At 46.0% G+C, this 22717-nt stretch overlaps 1 protein-coding gene across 1 annotated transcript in view; it reads right to left on the bottom strand.

Moving 5' to 3' along the window:
* Positions 1–22717, bottom strand: part of NHSL2 (NHS like 2) — a 259324-nt gene that overhangs the window by 140239 nt on the left and 96368 nt on the right. The window contains exon 2 of the mRNA XM_075999427.1: positions 9876–9944. Coding sequence (XP_075855542.1) covers positions 9876–9944 — 69 coding nt within the window. The remainder of the gene's footprint in view (positions 1–9875; positions 9945–22717) is intronic.

Here is a 22717-nt window from a genome sequence, read left to right as displayed (position 1 = left end):
GCCCGGCTAATTTTTTCTATATATATTAGTTGGCCAATTAATTTCTTTCTATTTATAGTACAGACAGGGTCTCACTCTTGCTCAGGCTGGTTTCGAACTCCTGACGTCGAGCAATCCGCCCGCCTCAGCCTCCCAGAGTGTTAGGATTACAGGCGTGAGCCACGGCGCCTGGCCCCCAAAACAAATTTATACAAAGAAAAATCAAGGCAAAATACAAATAAAAGCTGACTTTTATACTGGAGATCAGGTGTCCTCAAACTGTGGCCCACAGGCCACATGCGGGCGGCCTAGCACATTTATCCGGCCCTCCGGGTATTTTTGCCGCTGCTGCCTGTCCTGCTTAGCAGCCAACTCGACCCAGGCCCACAGTGCGCACTCTCCAACGGTCTGAGGGACCCTGAACTGGCCCCCTGTTTAAAAAGTTTGAGGACCCCTGCTGTAGATAGTTTATTCTATGAGGATTCGAGGGAGATTTCTAAGGTGAAAGAGCAAGTAGATGGAAAAGGGATGCCTAAGATCACCAAGCCTTTATGCAGAAGATGGGCTAAGTCAAAAGTCGAAACCTGAGTCTCTTGGACTGCAGAGCTTCCCAGCACTGGCCAGGCTCTAACCTGGGTACTGGATTCCTTTCTCGAATCAGAGAATCTTTAATCGAGAAGAATCTGAGAGATTACAGGCCCAGCCCTATCCTTTCCTTCCCACAAGAGGGAATTGTAAGAGGTGAGGACTCTGAACGTTTGCACAGGCTGTATCAGCCTCCATCTGGCCCTTGTCTTGCCTACCTAATGCCCACTCTTCCTGCAAGACTTGGCTCAAATACTGCATACCCCTGTGGGGTAGGTGCCCTCCTCTGTGCTCACAAAATACTCACTGCATTCCTCCGTCATTCACTCGACAAGTTACTGGGCATCTACTGTGTGTCAGGCACCGTTCTAGGCACTTCGGATGCATCAGTGACCCAAAATCTCTGACTAAATCATGGCATTTGTACATCCAGCTAATTATTAATGGATCACCTACGTGTGGAGCCCTGTGTCCGGCACAAACTATTTTATGATCAGGATAATTGTTCCCAGGTTTGACCTCACTATGAATGCCTTGTGGACACAGTGAATATTTTCTGAGCAGAGGAGTAAGGAAATGACCCAGGTCACACAGCAATCTCAAGATGGAGCTGGCACTGAGACCCCGGCCCCGTGACAGCTGGCGGGGCTCCTGCCCTCCCGTTGCAGTCAGCTCAAATCTTTGTAACTTTCATCACCTCGCGTGAGAGAGGGCAGAGGGCAGATCAGGACTGGGGCTCCCAGGCGATCCATTTTGGAAAGGGGAGACCCATTCTCTATCAGGGACCCTCTCTGGGAAAAGTGGGGAAGCTGCCCGTCTCGGCCATCCCTGCTCCAAGGCTCGGGCAAGCCAGGAGCACTGTCCAGCCCAGGGCCCCGCGGGCCCCATGACTCAGCACAGGGGCTGATAATCTCCAAGTACACTTCGTTTCTGTGTTAAAAACAAGGCCGTCACTAGGACCGCAGAGATATGCATTCCCCACTCCTGGGCCCGGGATCTTTCCCTCTGGGCCAGAGCTAGCGCCCGCCCTTGGCAGCCGGAGCGGCCGCCGGGGCCGCAGCTGCACCGCAGCGCCCTCTGCCGGCCACCGGGCTGGCGCCGCCGCTCGGCGCGGCGTGGGAGGAGCGCGGGCGGGGGCCGGGCGGCTTGCAAGCAGCCTCCTGTTCCGGAGGTGCCGAGGGACTGTGACTCATCGCGCCGGCTGCGCCCGCATCGGCCGCCTCCGCACGCGCCTGGTGACGCGCCAAGACGCGCCGAGCTGCTCTGGGCACGAAATGCAGCCCGGGAGGCGCCCCCGACGGCAGCACCTGCTCCCGCAGCGGGTGCCCTCGCCCCGGGCGCTAGGAGCCTCGCACGTCCCCAGGGTTGATCTTGTCTTCACCACTAACCTGGGATGGAACAGAGAGCGAGGGAATGGAGAGGTGAGGGCAGGGTCAAGCAGCTAAGAAGCGGAGGAGGGTCTAGATTAACTGGTAATCTTTGACTCCAGGGTTCAAGGTTCGCTTTCCACAGCATCAAGCCCCATGGTTCCTTCCCCCTAACTCCCCACCCTACCCCATACAGTAGATCGGACCACATCACAGGACCTTGAAAGTCAAGCACTATAATAAACATTCACCATTTTAGAAATGAAAGAAAAGCTATAAATGGCATTTAAGAGGAAAGACAGGTAGGCATTGGGCTTTATTCTGTAACGATAGATGTTTTAGATTCCGGAGCAGAGAACAGCGATCAGAGCTTTGAGTTGGGAAGACACACCAAAGGAAAACAGATCGGAGGAGTGGCACCTGGGGCTGCCCAGTGGCCTCAGGAAGGTCTACATTCAAGTCATGAAAATGAGAAAAAAGGGGATACAGATCTGGGGGCAGGAAGGACTTAATGATAGATTGGATTTTAAAAAGTGAGGCAAGTAAAATCCACATAGCACTTTGTACCTCTTGGGTATTTACCACAATCGATTGTGCCTTTTATATGAGTACCGTGTTTCCCCGAAAATAAGACAGGGTCTTATATTTATTTTTCCTCAAGAAGACACCCTAGGGCTTTTTTTCAGGGGATGTGTTATTTTTTTAAGTACGGTACAACAATCTACATTTATTCAAATATAATTAAGTCATCTTCCTCTGGAACATCATCATAACTCTCCAAACCCCGAATTCCATCCTGAATTTCTTGTGACTCTATTTCCTTTTGAACCATGGGCCCCGATCTCTCATGCCGAGCACTAGAGCTCTCATGGGGCAGATGAGAAGGGCTGCTCATCTTCTTTCCTGCTCCACGATGAAATGCATGGGTTGTGCAGATGTGCTCTGTCGCCACGCCCGTCACTAGGGCTTATTTTCGGGGTGGGGCTTCTATTGTGCAAATGCTTAGAAATCCTGCTAGGGCTGATTTCATGGGTAGGTCTTATTTTCGGAGAAACACGGTAATATTTTCTTGGCCTTGTGAGATGGTAAGATCCACAGAGTGGTGCTGGTGGCCCAGGCCCCCACCTCTGCCTTGGAGACAGACTATGACCTTGTGGGGAGAGAATACGGATGTCTGGGGGCTAGTGTCCATCCTGCCAGCTGAATGGAGCGCAGGGGAGGACAGAGCTGCTTACCCACACAGCATCTGCACGTGCAAAGAACCCTTGAACCAGCCCCTGCTTCCTTCTTGGAAAAAGTCTGGAGGGCTCCAATTAAACTCCAGTGCTGCCTCGCACTACTGAATGTCTTTCTGAGCCTACAGTTTGCTGGAGCCCCTGAGTGGGAAGGCTGAGCTACTTCGGCAGCCCCATCCCCAGGCCAGGCAGCAAAACCTGTGCAACTGGCTGTGAGTACCCGCCACCAGCTGGCAATGTTGAATGGGCAGGTAGCATAGCTCTATTGTGAGAGGATGAGCTGTTTTTACATAAGGGAAATTTCCAGGCATCAAGACCGCCACCAAGACAAAAACTCCACAGAACTGGAGAGTATTATGTCAGCAGTGGACGCGAAGGTAGCCAGATCTTCCTCTGAATCCACACTTTGGTATACCCAAGAGGCCCTGGTACCAATGCAGCCCGTCTGCCCCTATATAGAGGGACACAATGAATGAGTGTACCTTGTTGGGATGGGTTGTTCCCTACTTTCCCCAGGACCCCAACCCATTACACCAACATGGAGCCACTCCCAATTCTTGGTCCTTCTCATCCTCCACCATTTGTGATGACTTGTTGTCATCCTAGGCTCTCCCAGATAGAAAAGAACGACCCCACTGTCTCCTAATGTTACCATGTGCTGCCTGTCTACTTCATCCACTCCTCATTCCCTTCCTTGAAGTCCAGCAAGGTATGTCATCAAGCCAGAGTTTTGGTGCTTTTGTTTGCTTCTGATCAGGAAAAGGAGGAGTTGCCCCAATTCTGGGAGTACTAGACTGAGTGTTCAGAGGCTGTGTTTATAATGAATATTTACTCTTGGAGCCTGAAGGTCTTCAAAAATATACAGATGTGTGTGTGTGTGTGTGTGTGTGTGTGTGAGTGTGTTGGGGTGGGTGGGTTATGTGGGTTCTTTAGCCCTTGAACATCTTTCCTGCAGACCCCCGTGGCCTTTGTGAAGGATAAAATGTTGTGTGGAAAAAAGATGACAATTCTCCCTAATTGAATCTATAAACTCATTGCCATTCCAATCAAATCTCTTACCAAAATAGAAAATTTGAGACAATAGCTGCCCTGCTTCCAGCCAAATACCACAGAAAAAATGTCCCATCGCCAACCCCACCAGCAAAGGAAGGGTGAAAACATAGCCTTCCATCCTTGCTAAGTGGTAACTAGGCGCCCCAAACCTCCCCACTGGGGTGACGTCAGAGAAGACTTTGTGGGCACCTGGGACAGATCTACTAGATAGAAAATCAGTAAGGATATATAAGAACGCAAAAACACCTTCAACCAACAGGATCTAATTTGATACTTATAGAATGCTCCATACAACAACAAAAGAATACACACCCTTTTCAAGTGCCCATGGAATACAGACCATGTTTAGATATATTCTGTGTCATCAAACAAACCTCAACATATTTAAAATAAATGAATTCAAACAAAATATATTCTGTGACCACAATGGAATCAAATTAGAAATCAATACCAGAACGATAGCAGGAAAATATCTAAAACTTGGAAAATAAACAACATACTTCTAAATAACCCATGGGCCATAGATGAAATCTGAAGTGAAATTTTAAAAATACACTGAACTGAATGAAAATGAAAATATAGCATAGCAAAATTTGTGAGATGCAACTAAAGCAATGCTGAAAGTGATATGTATAGCTTCAAATGCATATACTAGAAAAAGAAAAGTTCTCAAATCAATAATCTAAGTTACTACCTTAAGAAAATAGAAAAATAAAAATAAAATAAAGCCAAAGCAAACAGTAGGAAGAAAATAATAAAGATAAGAAAGGAAACCAATGAAATTGAATACAGAAAAGCAATAGAAAAATCAATGAAATGAAGAGCTGGTTCAGTAAAAATGAAGATCAGTAAAACTGACAAACGTCTAACAAGACTCATACACATTACTAACATCAGGAGTGAAATGAATGTCACTACAGAGCCTTTGACATCAAATGGACAATGAGGGAATACTATGAAAAACTCTACACGCTTTGACAACTTTAATGAAATGGACCAATTCCTTGGAAAACATAAACTCCCCAAATCCACCTAGTATGAAATCGATGATTTGAATAGCTTTATAACCATTAAGAACACTGAATTCATAATTTTAACTCCCCCTGCCATTTCTGGGTCCAGAAGGTTTCACTGAAGAATTCTGCCAAATGTTTAAAGAATTCTACACAATTATTGTAATCCACCATAGTAACAGACTAAAGAAAAAAATCACATGATTGTATCAATCAATGCAGAAAAAACATTTGACAAATCCAATACTCATTATGATAAATTTAAAAATCTCTGCAAAATAGGAAAAGAAAAGGAGACTTCCTTAACTTTATAAACAGCATCTACAAATAACTAATAGCTAACATTAAACTTAATGGTGAAAGATTGAAAGCTTTCCCCCTCGGATTGGGAACAAGGCAAGAATGTCTGTTCTTACTGCTCTTATTCAACATGCTGTTGGAAGTTCTAATCAGTGCAGTAAGGCAAGAAAACAAAATAAAAGGCATGTTGATTGTAAAAAAAGAAATAAAACTGCTCTTATTTGGAGATGACATGATAGCCTACATAGAAAATCCCAAGGAATCTACAAAACAATTCCCAGAACTAATAAGTGAGTTCAGCAAAGTTGCAGGATACAGGATAAGCATGCAAAAATAAATTGTATTTCTATATACTAGCAATGGACACATGGACACTGAAATTAAAAATACAATACCATTTACAACTGCTCAGAAATGAAATACTTAACTGTAAATATAATGAGACATGTACAGAACTTGTATGCTGAAAACTACAAAATGCAGATAAAAGAAATCAAGGAAGACCTAAATAAATGGAGAAATATTGCCATGTTCATGGATTAGAAGACTAAACTTAGTAAAGATGTCGATTGTCCCCAAATTTATGCACAGGTTTAGCACCATCTCTATTAAAATTCCAGGACAATATTTTAGACACAGACAAGCTTATTCTAAAATTCTATGGAAAGGCAAAGGAACTAGAATAGCCAAAAATTTTTTGAAAAGGAAGAATAAGTGGGAGGAATCACTCGATTCAATTTCAAGACTTATTATGTAGCTACAATAGTCAAGATTTTGTGGTATTAATGGAGGGATAGACACACAGATCAATGGAACAGAGTAGAGAACCTAGAAATAGATCTGCACGTATGTCCAACTGATTTTCAACAAAGGTACAAAAGCAATTCAATGGAAGAAAGATAAGCTTTTCAAATGGTGCTGGAGCAACTGGATGCAGACAAAAAAAACCACCTTGACCTGTGTAGTAGGTTGACTAGTGCCCTCCCAAAAGGTATGTCCACATTCTTATCCCCAGAACCTGGGAATGTCACCTTATTTGGAAGATGGGTTCTTTGCAGATGTTAAGGATCTTGAGATGAGGAGATCATTCTGGATTATTCAGGTAGGTCCTAAATCCAATGACAAGTATCCTTATAAGGTAGACACACAGAGGAGAAGGTGATATGAAGATGGAGGCAGAGATTGGAGTGATGTAGCCACAAGTCAAAGAAGCCAAGGAATGCTGGCAGCCAGTGGAAGCTGGATGAGGCAAGGAAGGTTCCTCGCCTAGAGCCTCCAGAGAGAGCACAGCCCTGCCCACACCTTGATTTCAGACTTCTGGCCTCCAGAACATGAGAGAATAAATTTCTGTTGTTTTAAGCTACAAATTTTACAGTTATTTGTTAGGACAGCCTCAGATATGATATAATCTGTCTCACACCTTATATTAAAAAAATCAACAAAATGGATCACAAACATAAAATGTAAAACTATAAAACTTTTAGAAAAAATAGGAAAGTGTCTGGAATCTAGAGCTAGGCATATAAGCCAGACATCATACTTGACGATCCAAACACATCTATAAAAGGAAAATTAATAAATTGGGCTTCATCAGAGTTAAACAGTTTTGCTCTGTGGAAGACCCTGTTAAGAGGATTAAGTAAGCTAGAGACCAGGAGAAAATTATTTGCAAACCATATAGCTGGCAAAGGACTCGTATCTAGAATGTATAAAGAACTTCAAAATGCAACAGTTAAAAATGTAAACAAACTAGAAAATGGGCTAAAGACATAAATAATTCACTGAAGAGGATTTATGGGTGGCAAATAAGCACATGAAAATATGTTCAACATCATTAACCATTAGGGAAATCCAAATTAAAACCACAATGAGATATCATTTCACATCTATCAGAATGGCTAAAAAAACAAAAACAAAAAGAGTGACAACACCAAATGCCGAGTAACCGGCTCCCTCATCCATTGCTGCTGGGAATGTAAAATGGTACAGCCACAAGCCACTCTGGAAAACAGTTTGGCAGTTTTTTAAAAAAAACTAAACATGCAATTACCATATGACCCAGGAATTGCACTCTTGGGCATTTATCCCAGAGAAATGAAAACTTATGTTCACATTCACCTGTTACATGAATGTTCATAGCAGCTATGTTTATAATAGCCAAAAACTGGAAACAGTATGGATGTTCTTCAATGGGTGAATGGATAGACTATTTGTGGTACATCCATACCATGGAAGACTACTTAGAAATAAGAAGGAACAGACTATTGGGGGGAAAAAGTAGCAGACTATTGATACATGCAACAACCTAGACAGATCTCCAGAAAATTACACTGACTGAAAAAAAATCTCTAAAGGTTACATACTGTATGATTCTATTTACTACATAACTTTGTTGAAATGGCCTAATTTTAGAAATGGAGAACAGATGAGTGGTTGCTAGGGGTTTAAGTAGGAGGTTGGAGCGGGAGGGAAGAGGGCATGGCTATGAAAAGACAACTACTGTGTTTCCCTGAAAATAAGAACTACCCATAAAATGAGCCCTAGCAGGATTTCTAAGCATGTGCGCAATAGAAGCCCCACCCCGAAAATAAGCCCTAGTGACGGGCGTGGCCACGCAGCGCATCTGCACAGCCCGTGCATTTCGTCGTGGAGCGGGAAAGAAGACGAGCAGCCCTTCTCATCCGCCCCATGAGAGCTCTAGTGCTCGGCATGAGAGATCGGGGCCAATGGTTCTAAAGGAAATAGAGTGGCAAGAAATTCAGGATGGAATTCGGGGTTTGGAGGGTTATGATGATGTTCCAGAAGAAGACGGCTTAGCTCTATTTGAATAAATGTAGATTGTCATCCCATACTTAGAAAAAATAACACATCCGCTGAAAATAAGCCCTAGGGTATCTTCTTGAGGAAAAATAAACATAAGATCCTGTCTTATTTTGGGGGAAACACAGTAGAAGGATCTTCGTGGCGATAGAACTGCATCTTGACTGTGTCAGTCAGCATCCTGCTTGTATATTGGTCTATAGTTTTGCGAGAAGTTACCATTGAGGAAAACTGGGTGAAGGGTACATGGGACCTCTTTCTATTATTTCCTAAACTGCATGTGAATCCAAAATTATGTCAAAATTAAAAGTTTAATTAATTAAGAGAAAAAGAATGAGCTAGATCCACGTGTCCTAACTCGGAAAGGTTTCCAAGACATATTGCTAAGTGAAAAAAGCAAGCTGCAGATCAGTATATATGGTGTGTCACAATTTATTTTGAAATACCCACATAAAACCAAAGTGTGTATACACAGGAAAAGATTTGGAAGAGGGTGGGCACAGTGTAGAGTGGGACAGGGGAGATTTTAATTGTAGCTGGACTGTTTGATTTTTTTTCACAATCAGAATATATTTGTATGTTACTCGTATAACAAAAACATTATCCTGGATACAACTACAGTGTTGTTCTAGGAATTCTTATCTGTCTTGCTTATCCTGACGTGACCTATCCCTGTTTCACCAACATTGTGGCCAAAGGACTCAGCTCACAGCTCCCCTGCCCTGAAGCCTCAAGGAAGTGACTCCTGAGCCTCCTAATTTGGAAATAACCCCACTGGCAATCGAGGCTACCTTCAAGTAGCACCCGGAAGAGCCGATGCCCCCATGACTGCAAACCTACCCACTGCTTCTGATGACAAATAATATACAAAGCTCAGCCTGTGCTAATTAATGCAGCAACAATTTCCATAAGGTTCAAGTTGACAAATTGTCATGCAAGTTTCAATACTGGGGACAGCAAAGGCCTCCCCACCCTCTGATCTGAACCCATGGCAGCAGTTGAGCCTCTTTGGAGGAAACTGACAACAGCAGGCATGAAGAACAGCTGGACACCTACGCCCAGCCCTGCCTGGCTAAGAGTAGGCTCACTCTAGGGTAGCTCTGGAGACTGCATACATTTAATCATTCATCGATTCACCATTCATTGAGCACCTACTATGTGCTAGGTACTGTTCTAGGCACTGACAACAGCAATAGACAGAACAAAGTTCCTGCCCCGTGGAGCTCCCATTCTAGCAGGAGAGCTGACAAATAGGCCAGAGAAATAAACTACATGTCAGGTGGTATTAAACGCTACGAAGAAAAGACATAGCATGGAAGGAAGATATGAGGTGTTGGGGGCTGGGGGTTGACATTTTAGAAATGGTTGCTGGAGAAAGCCTCGCTGAGAAGGTGACATTCGTGGAGATGTGAAGGAAGTAAGGGAGCCAGTTACAAAGACACCTGGTTGTTCTGGACGTTTTCCATTTGCACCCTCCGCGTCTCCACCCTTCTCCACCCAGCTCTGTGCCCTGGTGGGCTGACCTGCATGGACGGCATCAACAGGCTCCCTTGTCCTCTGGCTTCGGGTTAGGTTTGACCAATGGGAGGCACCTGCAAGATCAGAAGGAAACGGAAAGTGAGATTGAGGTATTTATTCATCTGCTCTCTCTGTTCAGGGTCATCACGGGTCAGCTGCGTCCCTCTGCCAAACACCACAGCTCCCGTCAGGCGGCTTCCCTGCACATAGCAGCCGTCCCCCGGTGCCCGCCACCACTCCCTCCCAGGATCCTCACTGACACACCGGGGAAAGAATTCGAGGCAGAAGGAAAAGCAAGTACAAAGCACCACTAAGCCTGGCAAGCTTAAAGGGCGATCAGGAGGCTAGTATGGCCGGAATGGAGAGGGTGACAGCAGGATTTCTAGGAAATAATGTCGAGGAGGTAAGAGGGGCCAGATTATGCTATTATAAAGATTGTGGCTTTTAATCCAAGTGAGATGGAAAGCAATTAGAGAATGTTGAGCAGAAGACTGACGTGACATGCTTTAACACCATCACTTTGATAGACTGGTGACAGGGACACTACAATAATCCAGGCCAGAGAGGATAGTGGCTTGGACTAAGGGTGGTGGCAGTGGAGGTGGTAAAAAGTGGCCAGATTCTGAATCGGTTTTTTAGGTGTGGCAGAAGAATCATGTTCCACTAAAATGACCAGTGTTAAAAAGCCAAACCCAAGACCAGAGACTTGTTCCTCTGCATGTAATGTGCATCTCTGAAACCTCTGTTATTGAACAGATTTCTGAAGGCCCTGCATGCAGCATGATGACCCTAAATATCCTACCACTGTGCAGGACACACAACTCTAGGTCAAAGGGTTCCTAGACCATTCACGACTCCAGGACAACTCAAGAAAACTACTGTTGTAGGTTTTCTAGCCAACCTACCCCACCCCAAGGCCATACCTCCATGAGGTGGTGCTGGGTGCCATTTTGGCCCTTGCTCTAGATTTCTGATAGGCTCCAGCCATTCTACTTCCATTGGCTCCTCCTTGAGCTGACCTAATCATGTCACATCAGAATTCTGGAAAATACTGTCCACAACCTGCCCTGTCCATATCTCTTATTCTCTACTCACTGTCACTCATGGGCTGATAGCAACGGAATCCATCCATCAACCACTGAGGGACAGGGATGCGGGTCATACAGGCAGTCAGAACATAGGTTGGGCAACATCTCAAAGGTATTATTATGTTGATAAGGATTTAAAAATTTGCCTGGGAAAGTAAGCAGCCGGGAACTGTATGCAGGTCACTGAGAGGTAACAGAAAAATCAAAAACTTGGCCCCATAGGCTAAAAGCCCCCAGCTTGAAGTACCTTCTGGGAACGAAAGCACCCAGGCATTTTTCTGTGCACTGTGTTGATTCTCAGGATAAGGTCTGTTGCTTCATATTCGTGAACACCCCAGCAAGGCACCCAGCTGGAAACTGGAGAACAGCACATGATTCTGAGGGCTCATTCCAAAGCCAGGAAAAACTGATGGTATTTTGTTTATGTTCAAAGAAATCAATCCAAAGAGATCAACCCTACAGCCAAAGTCAGCAAGACTGGAGAGCAAACTGCTGCCAACCTCTGGGTCTAGCCCACTCATCAAGGGGAGGGGATGGTCTACATTGGAATCCTGGATCTAAGACTTTCAAGCTGTGTGCCCTTGGGCAAGATTCTTAACCCTCTTAGGACCTCAATTTTTTAATCTGTAAAATAGGGCTAATACCTACCTCGCAGAGTTATAATAGGATCAAATGAGCTCTTGCATATAAAAAGTGTCTGGCACAGCCCCTGGGATACTAGCTGCTCAGTATGTGTTAGTTCTCTTTTCATGCCCACCTTTCTCTGGCAAGAGCCAGGCCAGGGGTGTGGGGCAACTATGGGGTGCCAGTGGCCCCTTGAGCCCTCAAGAAGAACTCTGAGGAATTCCCCAGCTCTCACATGCCAATGTTGTTTTCTGCTTTTTACTAAAAGGGTGTCCTGGGTTGCTGGCATTTGATCCCAGCAGGACACGGTTCCATGCACAGCTTGGCACCGAAGGGCACTAATGCACTATTAATTAAGTGTACGTTCAGTTGACCTGCCAAAGCAGCTGTTTTCATTTCCAGAATCCAAACCTTTTTCTTAGCCCACTCCAGGTGATCCGAATCCCTTATGTATGTGAACGGTTAATGCAGACCTTTGCTCCCCGCATCTTTCTCTTTTGTCCTCTTGGCTTCCCCTCTCTTCTCCACACTGCTCCCTCTGCCGGACTTGCCTGGGCTCACCACCTTTCTCCTTCTTTTTTCTAGCTCTTCCACAAATCATCGTCCAAAAACAGTGCTAGGCAGAGAGCAGGTAAAAGTGGCTCATGTAGACTTACAGTGAGGTTCGAAGAAAACCATTCTACTTCCTCTTTGCCCAGCCCCAGCCCCGCTCTCCCACTCATTCACACTGTGCTGGGCCATGGACTCGCAGAGCAAAAGGAGACATGGCCACCGTCCTCAGAGAACTCATAGTCTAGGGGGGACACAGACAGCCTCACGGTGTGTATGAAGAGCTGGAGAGGAGGGTACACAGAGGTGGGAAAGTGTCTGCTGGCCTGTGAGGGCTCAGGAAAAGCTTTATAAAGGACTGGAGACTTGAATTGGGCCTTAAAGCCTGAGTGATATTTTTCCAAATGGAGAGAGGGTCAAAGGGCATGCCGGGGGTGGAGAGGGCGTGGAGGAGAGAAGGGCAGTGTATGTTCGGGGCTCTGCATAGCCACACAGTAAGGCCTGGGAGATGGGAAACCATGAGCCTTGAACGGGGAGTCAGGAGCCAGCTAGCCCCGGGGGTGCTGGGTGGATGGGAAGCTGGACTGCAGGGGTGACAATGAGAGGCTAAGCGGTTTGGGCTTGGTGAATATTGGGAAAGGACATGATGAAATTCATGTTTTAAGAAGATAATTCTGGAAGGCAGAGAGACCAGAAACAGAAAGGAGGCCAGTAAGGGGACAGACAAATTGAGGCCCTGAACTAGGGTGCTGACCGTGGGAATGGAATGTGGGGGCAGAGAGGAGATACCACTGGGCCCACTTCCTTTCTCTCTGGCCTTTGTCCTGGAGCCATTCTTCACCTTTCCCTGCACCTTCTCCACTGATGATCTTCGTGGAGTCTGGGCCTCAGGTCTCACTCCCACCTCAGTGTGAAAGGATCCCAAATCTTTATCTTCAGAGCTGACCTCTCATCTGTGCCTGGGACCAGATTCTGCTTGCTTTCTGGACATTTTTCAAGTAACCATCTCATCAGCATGTTCAAAACTCCCACTGTGGTGCCTACTCCTAGCCCTAACCCAGTTTGCTAGAGCCACGAACCTCAGACACATAGGGGCTTCTGGGACCAAACCCAGCAGCTGAAGGATCATTTTACACCTCTCTAGGGCAAATAGGATCTCCCAGTTCTAAACCACCAACTTATATGCGAACTTAGAGGACTCAACATGTTCACTCCTTGGGAATAGCCTTCCTTCGCTCCCCACTGTCCAGTTTCTCAGCAGTGGTCCTCAACCAGGCCTGGAGCCTCCTGTCCCCTGGAAGTATTTGGAAATGTGTAGAGGCATTTCTGGTTGTTCCCCAAAATAACCCCTGGCATTGAGGGCCAGGGAGTCAGGATGTTAAAAATCCTGCAATGCACAGGGGAGAGTCCCACATTGCAAAGAATTCTCTCGGCCCAAGTGTCAATAGTACCTTCACTGGGAAACACTGACCACGAGCTCAGTGAGGCAGGGACGCAATGGTGTTCTCCACTGTGTTTGCAGAATGCAGTAGGGTGCACAGCACAGGAAAATGTGCAATTTGTTATTAATTTGTTCAATTAATATAAATCAGCTCATCCCTTCATATAACCAACACCTGCTGAGAACCACCCTTGGTTCCGAAGATAGAAAGAGAAACGAGGCTTGGGCAGTGCTTTCCTATCTCGGTGAGCCTTAGCTGGGTGGGGGAACAGGCGATCCCAGCAAGCCTCATCTTCCACGACTACCAAGGGGCCCCTTCCTAGCAAGGGGAGCTTACAAGCTAAATGCTGAATTGAAAATTCATTCATTCATCCAACCAACATTTGAATAGCATGTAAAACTTTTCGAAGCACGTTCTCAGACATTATCTTGCAGGAGTTGGGCTGGGAGGAGAGGAAGGTGGGGGTGGGGGCTGAAAGTGGAGCTGGAGCCCGAGAGGTTCCCGCCCAGCTCCGGCCAGAGCAGACAGGCCCAAGCAGACAATCTCCTGGGACTGGGGGGTCTGGTGTGAATGGAAATATGCGCCACATGGCCTGAATCGCAGGGCCGGCTTCAGGCTCCCACAGCCCCAAACACTTCCAGATGGATTTATTTATAACTCCCAAACCAGAGGCAGCACTCGGCTGCTTTTCCTTACTCCCCTCCCCACTCTTGGAGCAAGGCTTGGCCGCCCCTCTCCACTCCGGAAACCAGCGGGAGACAGGGAATTTGCAGCTGCTGAGCCAGACCCGCAGCCACAGCCACAGCCACAGCCTGGGCTCCTGGTCACCGCCTGTCCCCTAGGTGGCAACAGCAGCTGTCGGAGTGGGTGTGCCTACGGAGCCTGGCCAGACTCCTGCCCACCTGGCCCATCTGGGCTCTCTCAGGACGGCTGCTAAACGGGCAGCATGCACTCTGGCAAGTCTCCGTTCCAGACCATAAAGCCACGGTCACACCCATGGCTTCTCATTTTCTATCCCTGGGACATTCTGAGACCCTCCCTTCCACCCTCTCCCACAGGATGCTGCTCCTCATTGTATAGGCTGCCAGAGGCTTTGGACTCTTGACGGTTTCCAAATCAGAAAACTGAAGCTCAGAGAGGTTGAGCAACTTGCCCAAGGTGACAAAGCAAGTTAGATAGCAGACACAGAAGTGGAAAATCCAAGCCCTGCCCAAGACACAAGTACCTCCTAAATCCCAGTATCTTTGCGTGTGAAGTGGGACAAACGCCTGGCAGGTGGTGTGGCTAGAAGTGGCAGCTCTGGAGTTGCTCCACATGGAGCATGTGCTGGTTCTGTCATTTACTAGCCGAGTGACCTCTGATGAGTCACAGCTCTTCCTCTCCTAACTCAAGTTCTTGGTCTTTCTTTTAAGGATCAAAGGCATAATAAATTTAAATGGCTTGGCATAGGGTCTGGCCCACAGGAAGCCCTCAGTACAGAGTCATGAATATGATAGTTTATTGTTCAGTTGCATCATTGCAGGACTTACAGTTCCCATCTCTTGAAATATGGGCTAGGCCCCATGCAAACACATGACTCCTCACACACACAGAGCAGTGAACTTGGGCTTGGAGAGGTTAAGTGAGTTGCCGAAGGCCATACTTGTAGGCACAGAGGAGGGACTTGAACCACCAGCTCTAGGTGGTTACAGGGGGGCAGATTCCATGCTTACTGTAGAGTCTGAAGGATAAAAGCCCTTAGCCGAGTGTCTGGCCTGCTTCCCCGTCCCCACTCTGTCCCACCTTTCCTCCTCAGGACTGACCCAGGAGCTTTTCCCGCTCCAGAGGTTTAGCTCACCCAGCTGAACCTGTGCATGTTGGTGGCCCCAAGCAGGGTCAATGGACATGTGAAGCCTGGAGGAATCTGATGGCCGCGCTGGGGCTGAGGCCTTCCCAGCTCCCTCCTCTCCTAGGCTAGAACTGGTGGTGGCTGTAGGGGACAGGGTGGCGAAGAAAGTAGACTGTCTCCAGAGTCAAACTTCTAGATGCACCATATCTATTTCCTATAAATTCTCTTTGCCCTCACAGTTTCTCAGCGCCAGAGTCTGGCAAACCCATCTCTCTGCATCCAAGGGTCCAGACAAATTTTCCTGCAGCTGTTCAACAACACATGACACCAGATTTCTGCCCCAGTGGGAGTCTTTGGCATTCTCACATTCCTTTCTGCTTGCTGCTATGCAATTAAACACGCATAACTTCTCCATGTTTTCCCACCCCGCGCCGCACGTCAGTACCACCAGCGACGGCGCGAGGGAATAGCACAGTCTCCGTGCACGTACGGACAAAGGAACCAGCGGGCACTGCTGTCAGCTGAATGTGACCCACCAAGTGGGTTCCAAATCCCATCAGCAATTAGGCTCGATCTATCTGTATTTCCCTCATCTTTTCAGTGGGCCGCCCAGGATGCTCAGAATTCCTGATAGTCCAAGGATGAGCACAGTTATTTAATAAATTCCCAGCACAGAATGGGCATTTAATAAATGCTCAATCTCTGTCCAAACAAAGTAACCCTCAGAGTTTGTGGACAAACTTGGAGTCCCAGGGGCAGCTCCTTTTTGCTTCCCTCACTGACACTAGGAAAGCTTTCTCATGGAAAAAAGGCTTTGGCCCTTACCATGGCACCAGCTCTACTGTATAGGCCCTCTGAGCCTCAGTTTCCCTATCTGCCATATAGGAACAATGTCATCTATCTCACAAAGTTGTTCTCAGGCATCTAACACTGAGTCGGGTACATGGTTCTTTCTCAACAACTTTTACATTTGTAACATTTACCCAGCTTTACCCTGTAACAAAAGTAAATTCTAACACACTCTAGAATCACCTAGAGTAAAATTATGTCTTCTCTCAATATTGATTGAGCATCTACTATGTCCATAGCAGCATGAGAGAAACAAAACAAATTCAAAATAAAGTTTCTTCCTTCCAAGAGACCATAATATAGCTGGAAATTTAGGCAAGTATAAAATATTTCAGATTATTTAAATGCCTTTAGGAGCCAGGTAGGTACCATAGATGAGTGAAGAAGGCTGGAGTGAGACAATAGGGAGCGGTGGAGACTATGGCTGGGTAGCACACACTCCATCTACAGGGGAAGACACCACCCCAATCAAGCTAACCACCGTCCTGTGAGAATACAGAGCCAATATTACCAGATTTTTGTTTTTTAAAGCAGCCAGAAATCCAGATTGTATGGAAAGATTACCAATTGCTACATGGTAGCAAATAGTTTAAAAAGAAAAAAAACCACATGTAGATCAAACAAAACAGATCTGTAGGCATTATTGAGCCCACCAACCACCAATTGGTGATTTCTCCATAATGGCAGGTGATAAATTTGTCAAAATAAGTGCTACTGACTATAGTCCTAGACATGTTCAGAGAAGGACATGTGTCCCTTGGGTGGTAGGATCCAGAAAGTTTTCCTCAAGGCTTGCCTACCCCAAGGTAGGATTCAGGCTGGGCCCCAAAGTGTGGGTGTGAATTTGACAGGCAGAAAGGAGAGGCAAAGAGCTTTTGGAAAGATGGAAGGCAGAATCAAGAATGTTGTCATCAGAGCTCGCAGTGGCGAAGACGTGGGTCTGGCTGTTATGAAGGCTTCCTGGGGCGGGGGGCCAACTTCTGGCCGTTAGTTTTGTCTCAGTGGAGGAGGTTCCTCCAGACCAGAATCAGAATCAGGAAGCTCAGTGTGGAGGAGACAAGGGAAGATGAAAAACTACTACTTAGAGAGTCTGATTTCAAAAAGCCAGTCAGAAATATTAAACACAGACAGACAGATGCCTCATCAGCAAGAGTTGGAAAAGGACATTTTAGTTAAGTCCAGGGCCTTTGCTAGAATAAGGCAATGTAAAAATCTACGAGGAGAGAAAATAAATAATGCATGTTCCCGGCTGGTGACTAGAAACAGGTCCAGAAGGTGGGAATGGGAAAACTGCAGCTCAATGAGACCTGCCACATTGGAAAGGAGGGAAGGAGGTTTCTGGCACCATATAGGCACCAAGGAAAGAAAGAAAAAATCAGTAATCCGCAAAAATCCTGGAAACTATTTTAAAAACACTTTAGTAAGAGTACAGGTAAAATATACGACCAGAATTAAAAGCTCCAGGGATTGGAAAGCATTCCCCTACCAGGCTCTCTGGCTGGCTGGGAGAACAACTGAAAAGGACATTTTACCCCAAAGGGGAGAGCACAGGGACACGCGGCACGCAGGTGGCAGGGAGAATTATGTAGGCCCCACGCTGGATTATGCGATCACTGAAACGAGAGGAAGGTGGTAAAGGGTGATCGAGAAAGCACAAGGGTGACAGGCAGAATCACAGCCCCGCAAAGATGCCCATGTCCCAATCCCCAGAAGCCATGAATGTGTTAGGTTACATGGCAAAGGGAAATAGGGTTTGCAGGTGGAGTTACGGTTACTAATCAGCTGACCTTGATGGAGATGGGGAGACTCTGCTGGGTTAGCTGGGTGTACTGGGTGTAATCACAAGGGTCCTTACAACGCGAAAGCAGGAGGCAGGAGAGTCAGCGTCAGAGAAGGAGCTGCGTAGAAGCAGAATCAGGGTGATGGGAGTGAGAGGGCTCCACCGTCACCGCTGGCTTTGCAGTCGAGGAATGCAGGTGGCCTCTAGAAGCGGGAAAAGGCAAGGAAACGCGTTCTTCCCTAGAGCCCTTGCACATGTAGCCCTGCTGACTCCTCGGTTTTAGTCCGGTGAGACCCATTTCAGACTTTTGACCTCCAGAACTGTAAGATAGTAAATTCGTGTTGCTTTATGCCACTCAATCTGTGGCAATTTGTTACAGCAGCAGTAGGAAACTAATACAAGTAGCTGTGGACTCAGAGGTAGTGTTCATTCCTGGCCCACTATATACCAACCACTTGACCTTAGTCTATCATTTAACCTTTCTGAACCTCAATATCCTTATCTGTAAAATGATGAACATAAAGGGATAGCACATCCTGGCACAGGGAAGGTGCTGGACGGTGCTCTTTTCTTTCCTTCAACGCATTGGATGAGATCATAATTAATATTTAGGACCAGCAGTGTTGTGGTAAATGTTTAGCAAATAGCTCTCAAAAGAATACATGAATGTATATGCATATATAAGTATTATAAATTTACTTATAAAAAATGTGACATACTCAATTTACAAATAATACTGAGATATAAAATACTCTATTGCAAATTCCATATAACCAATTGATTCTCACATAAGACTTTTCATTGAGTTTACCAAACTCTTATGTCGATAGCCAACCTACGGTTACGACAGAAGAGCAAATGTAGTTCCTTCCTGAATGGTGGTTAATATTTTCCTTTATGTAAATGAGTAAGAAGAAAGCAAAATAATGAAGTATTGGCACTTGACTAATCCACGACGTGAACAACTTCTTTGCTGCATTAGATAATAGTTTCCAGATGCTATTTCCTCAATTTTGGGGTGCTATTTATGAAGTAACAGCAATAGACACGACACACTTTTAATGCATTTTTCAGCATTTTTCTGTCATTTTCTTAAGCCTAGAGTACAATGTACAAAAACAATAATCCAAGCCCTGATTTGTAGTGTTTTCGGATTTCCATAATGTAGATACTCCTGCCGTGGCCTATTTCAAGCTTACAAAGGGATGCCACTCCACACGGAGGGGGAAGATGTGCACTAGCACACCACTCAGATTTGAGGAGATGAGACTCGCAAGCATGGATCATAGTGAAATGCAGTAAAATAATTAGGATGTGGTGAATTGTGAGTACTGATTACCTTCATTTTTAATGAAATTTCATTGTAGGTTTATATAATTTAATATTTTAAGTTATTTTTAAAATTTTGAGATAATTTTAGACTTATAGAAGAGTTTCAAAAACAGTACAGAGAGTTCCCATGTACCCTTCACCCAGCTTCCCCTTATGCATCTTACACAATTATAAAATATTTATCAAAACTAAGAAATTAACCTGGATACAACATTATTAACTAAAGCCCAAACTTATTTGGATTTCACCAGTTTTTCTACTGAAATCTTTTTCCTTTTCTAGGATCCAATCCAGGATCCCAGATTGCATTTACTCGGTCGTTTATTTTGTAGAACGTACCTCAATTTTGGTTTGTCTTCTGTTTTCTTGTATAATTTAATTTTTAATGATGGCTGTGCTTAACAGTTGGCTCGCAGATTTCCTAAATATTTAATAATTGGCTCTCGAGAACCACAACAAGCCAGCCCCAGCAAACCACTTTAAGCAAAATTAACAAACAATTCATTTGGAGGTTTTTTTCCCCATTAATTCCACAAATATTTATTGAGCGCCCTCTAGGGGCTAGTGCTGGGGATATAGAGACCAAAATACAGTCCTTGCCTGAGAAAATCACAGGCTAAGAGACATGACAGAGAAGTAGCAGACAATGCCCATAGAGTGATCAGGACCATGGCAGAGAGTGTAGAATGTGCCGGAGCGCTCAGAGGTGGGGGGGACCTTCCTTCACAGAAGAAGGATGAGCAAGGGCTTCCCAGGTCAGACACAAGGTCAAGGTAGGCTTCTCCTGTAAAATGATGTGTGAGCTGAGTCTCGATGCACGGCTGGGAATCAGCCAGTCCGCTGAGGAAGCAGAAGGAACAACAGTCACCCATTTATTCCTTCATTCAATAAGCATTTATCAGGTGTCTATTCTGTACTGGACTCTGGAGATGCTCACACATGGAATGAATAAAGGTACTCAAATGTGACAAGGGTGAAGGTGGTGTCATGAATGAGCATGGGGCATGAAGGCACTAAGTGTAGGTCAGCAGTGGAGAGGCCACCATGGCCAGACACCTCCTCCCTGAAAGTGCAGAAGGACCTCCGAGGAAAGCTAAAAGGCCACTAACCATCAGTTAACCTAGCACAACCAACAACTTTTGCCAGAACCTTCCTGTGAAGGCGCCATTTGTTCATAGCCCTTCTCTCCAGCGCTTTACACCTAGACCTCCATGTACAGACCCCTAGGAGCTACACTTAGCAACTGACTTCTATAATACCTTGGACAGACGGATAAGGTAGTAATGACATGGTATCAAGGGCCAACTCTCAACTACGGTCCTTGACCTGAGACCAAGACCCTTTGGAAGAGTGCCAGCATTACTTCCTCAGAGGCCTTCTCTGACCATAACCTAAGGACCCCTCCCAACATACACATTCCAGCCATTCTCTATCCCATTATGCTGCTTTATTTTCTCCATAGCACTTAATACTATTTGAAATAATTTAAGTCTTTATTGGTTTTTGCCTGTCTCCTTCCATTAGAATTTCAGCTCCTCAAATGTAGAAATCCTCATCTGTCTTGTCGTCAATATGTCCCCAGCTCCCAGCTCAGGGCCCGGCCCACAGGCATATCGTGAAGTCTTTGTAGAATGGATGAGTGAATGATTGATAGACAGATGCTATTACTCAGATCTGAGGGCTGCATTCCTAACCCCCTATGACCTAAATTTTCTCCCTCTATGTTAAGTCTGTTGCCTATTCCTTCAATATCTTGACTCAGAACTTGAACCTTACAAGGAGGACCACCACTAACATGCATGCATGAAATTCAGAATGCTCCTCTTGGAACTGTTGTAAGAATGTGAACAATAACAATCGAAACAATAACTAACATTTGTTGTGTTTACTAAGTGCCACTTCCCATTCTAAGCCCTTTATACATATTTATTGAGTCTCTACTAGGTTTCAGGCATTGTTTAGGCCCTAGGGACAGCAGTGAATAAAAGACAAAAATCCCTACTTTTAGGGAGCTTAAATCTGAGCTTATTTAATCTGAAAACAACCTTAAGATGTAGATCCTGTGATTATTCCCATTTTATTAATAAAGATGAGGAACCTGAAGCACAGAAGCTAAGTAACTTACCTAAGATCACACAGCTGTGAAATGACAGAGCCAGGCAGTATGGGCCCCGAGCCTGTGTTCTTAACCACTAGGCTACCCTGCCCCCTGAAGAGCTATGGGAAAGTGCACTATTGGCAAACTTTCAGTGACAGACAAATTTGAGTTCCTATCATTCTTGGTATGAGCACGTCGTGTTGTAGGGGCAGGACAGAGACTGGGCCAGGGAGCTCAGAGGACACATGGAGGGCAGTAGTCCTGGAGGTGGCCTCTGGCACATCTCGGGCCCGGAGAGCACTGGCTGTGCTGTGACTCCGGGGCCCCGCTGGCCCCTTGTTGGAGGCTGCCAGACGAAGCGGACTGACGCGAGTCGGGCTGCATACAGGAGGCTGCAAGGCCTCCCACCGGCATTACTTAGCTCTTTGTGGAATTTTTTGTTTTTGCTAGAGTCCTGTCTGGTCCTCCTTCCACCAATCTGTTGCTCTGTGGTGGCCCTGCCCCAGCCCACCCCCGCTTGCCATACTCCTCCCATTCAGGACAAAGGAAAGTTTGGCCACCACCCCCCAATAGGCTTTTCTGGTTTTCTGTTACCACTGGAACAAAGAACAGCTCACCAAGCGCTCTCTGATCCTTGGAATGAGACAGGAAGATAGTTTATCACATAAGTAACCCGCTCACCACCCCCATTGCTCACTGGTCCCAGCCTCTCAGGACCCCAGCATTCCTGGCAGGGTGAGGCGGAAGGCGCCTCCCTTCTGCTCAGCCCTCAGGGAGCCGGTGGGGTAGTGATGACTTCCATCTGGGCTGGCCTGTTTTCCACCCCTTAGGCTCCACCTGTGGCCTGGATGGAGCCGCAAGAAGCAAGCAGCATCCTCCTTTCTGTCTGCCTCGTAGTTCCAACCACAGATGAGCCTCCTAGACGTTGGTCAGCAGACTTCCAAGTATTGCTAATTCCTGTGGAAGGAGGAAGAGGTTGCGTGGGATCTTGGGCGACTCTCTTAACCCCCTATGACTCAGTGTTCTCCTCTGAAAAATGGGTCAAAGAATGCCTACTTCCTATGGTTACTGTGAGGATTAAAATTTTCAATGACACATGCTTGATAAACACCAGGCCCCCAACTAGATCAGGTAGAAGAGTTTGGTCTAGGAGAGATTAATTGCTCCAGAGATGGGCGCTCCTGAGTGGCATGAAGTTTTTGCTTTGGAAAGGGGGGTGGGAAGTCACCCCACTGCTGGTCCCACCCAGGCTTCTGC

Source organism: Microcebus murinus, chromosome X, assembly GCF_040939455.1.
Source record: "Microcebus murinus isolate Inina chromosome X, M.murinus_Inina_mat1.0, whole genome shotgun sequence".
NCBI lineage: Eukaryota > Metazoa > Chordata > Mammalia > Primates > Cheirogaleidae > Microcebus > Microcebus murinus.
Note: the sequence above shows the minus strand (reverse complement) of the source record. Positions and strands in the feature narration are given on the sequence as shown.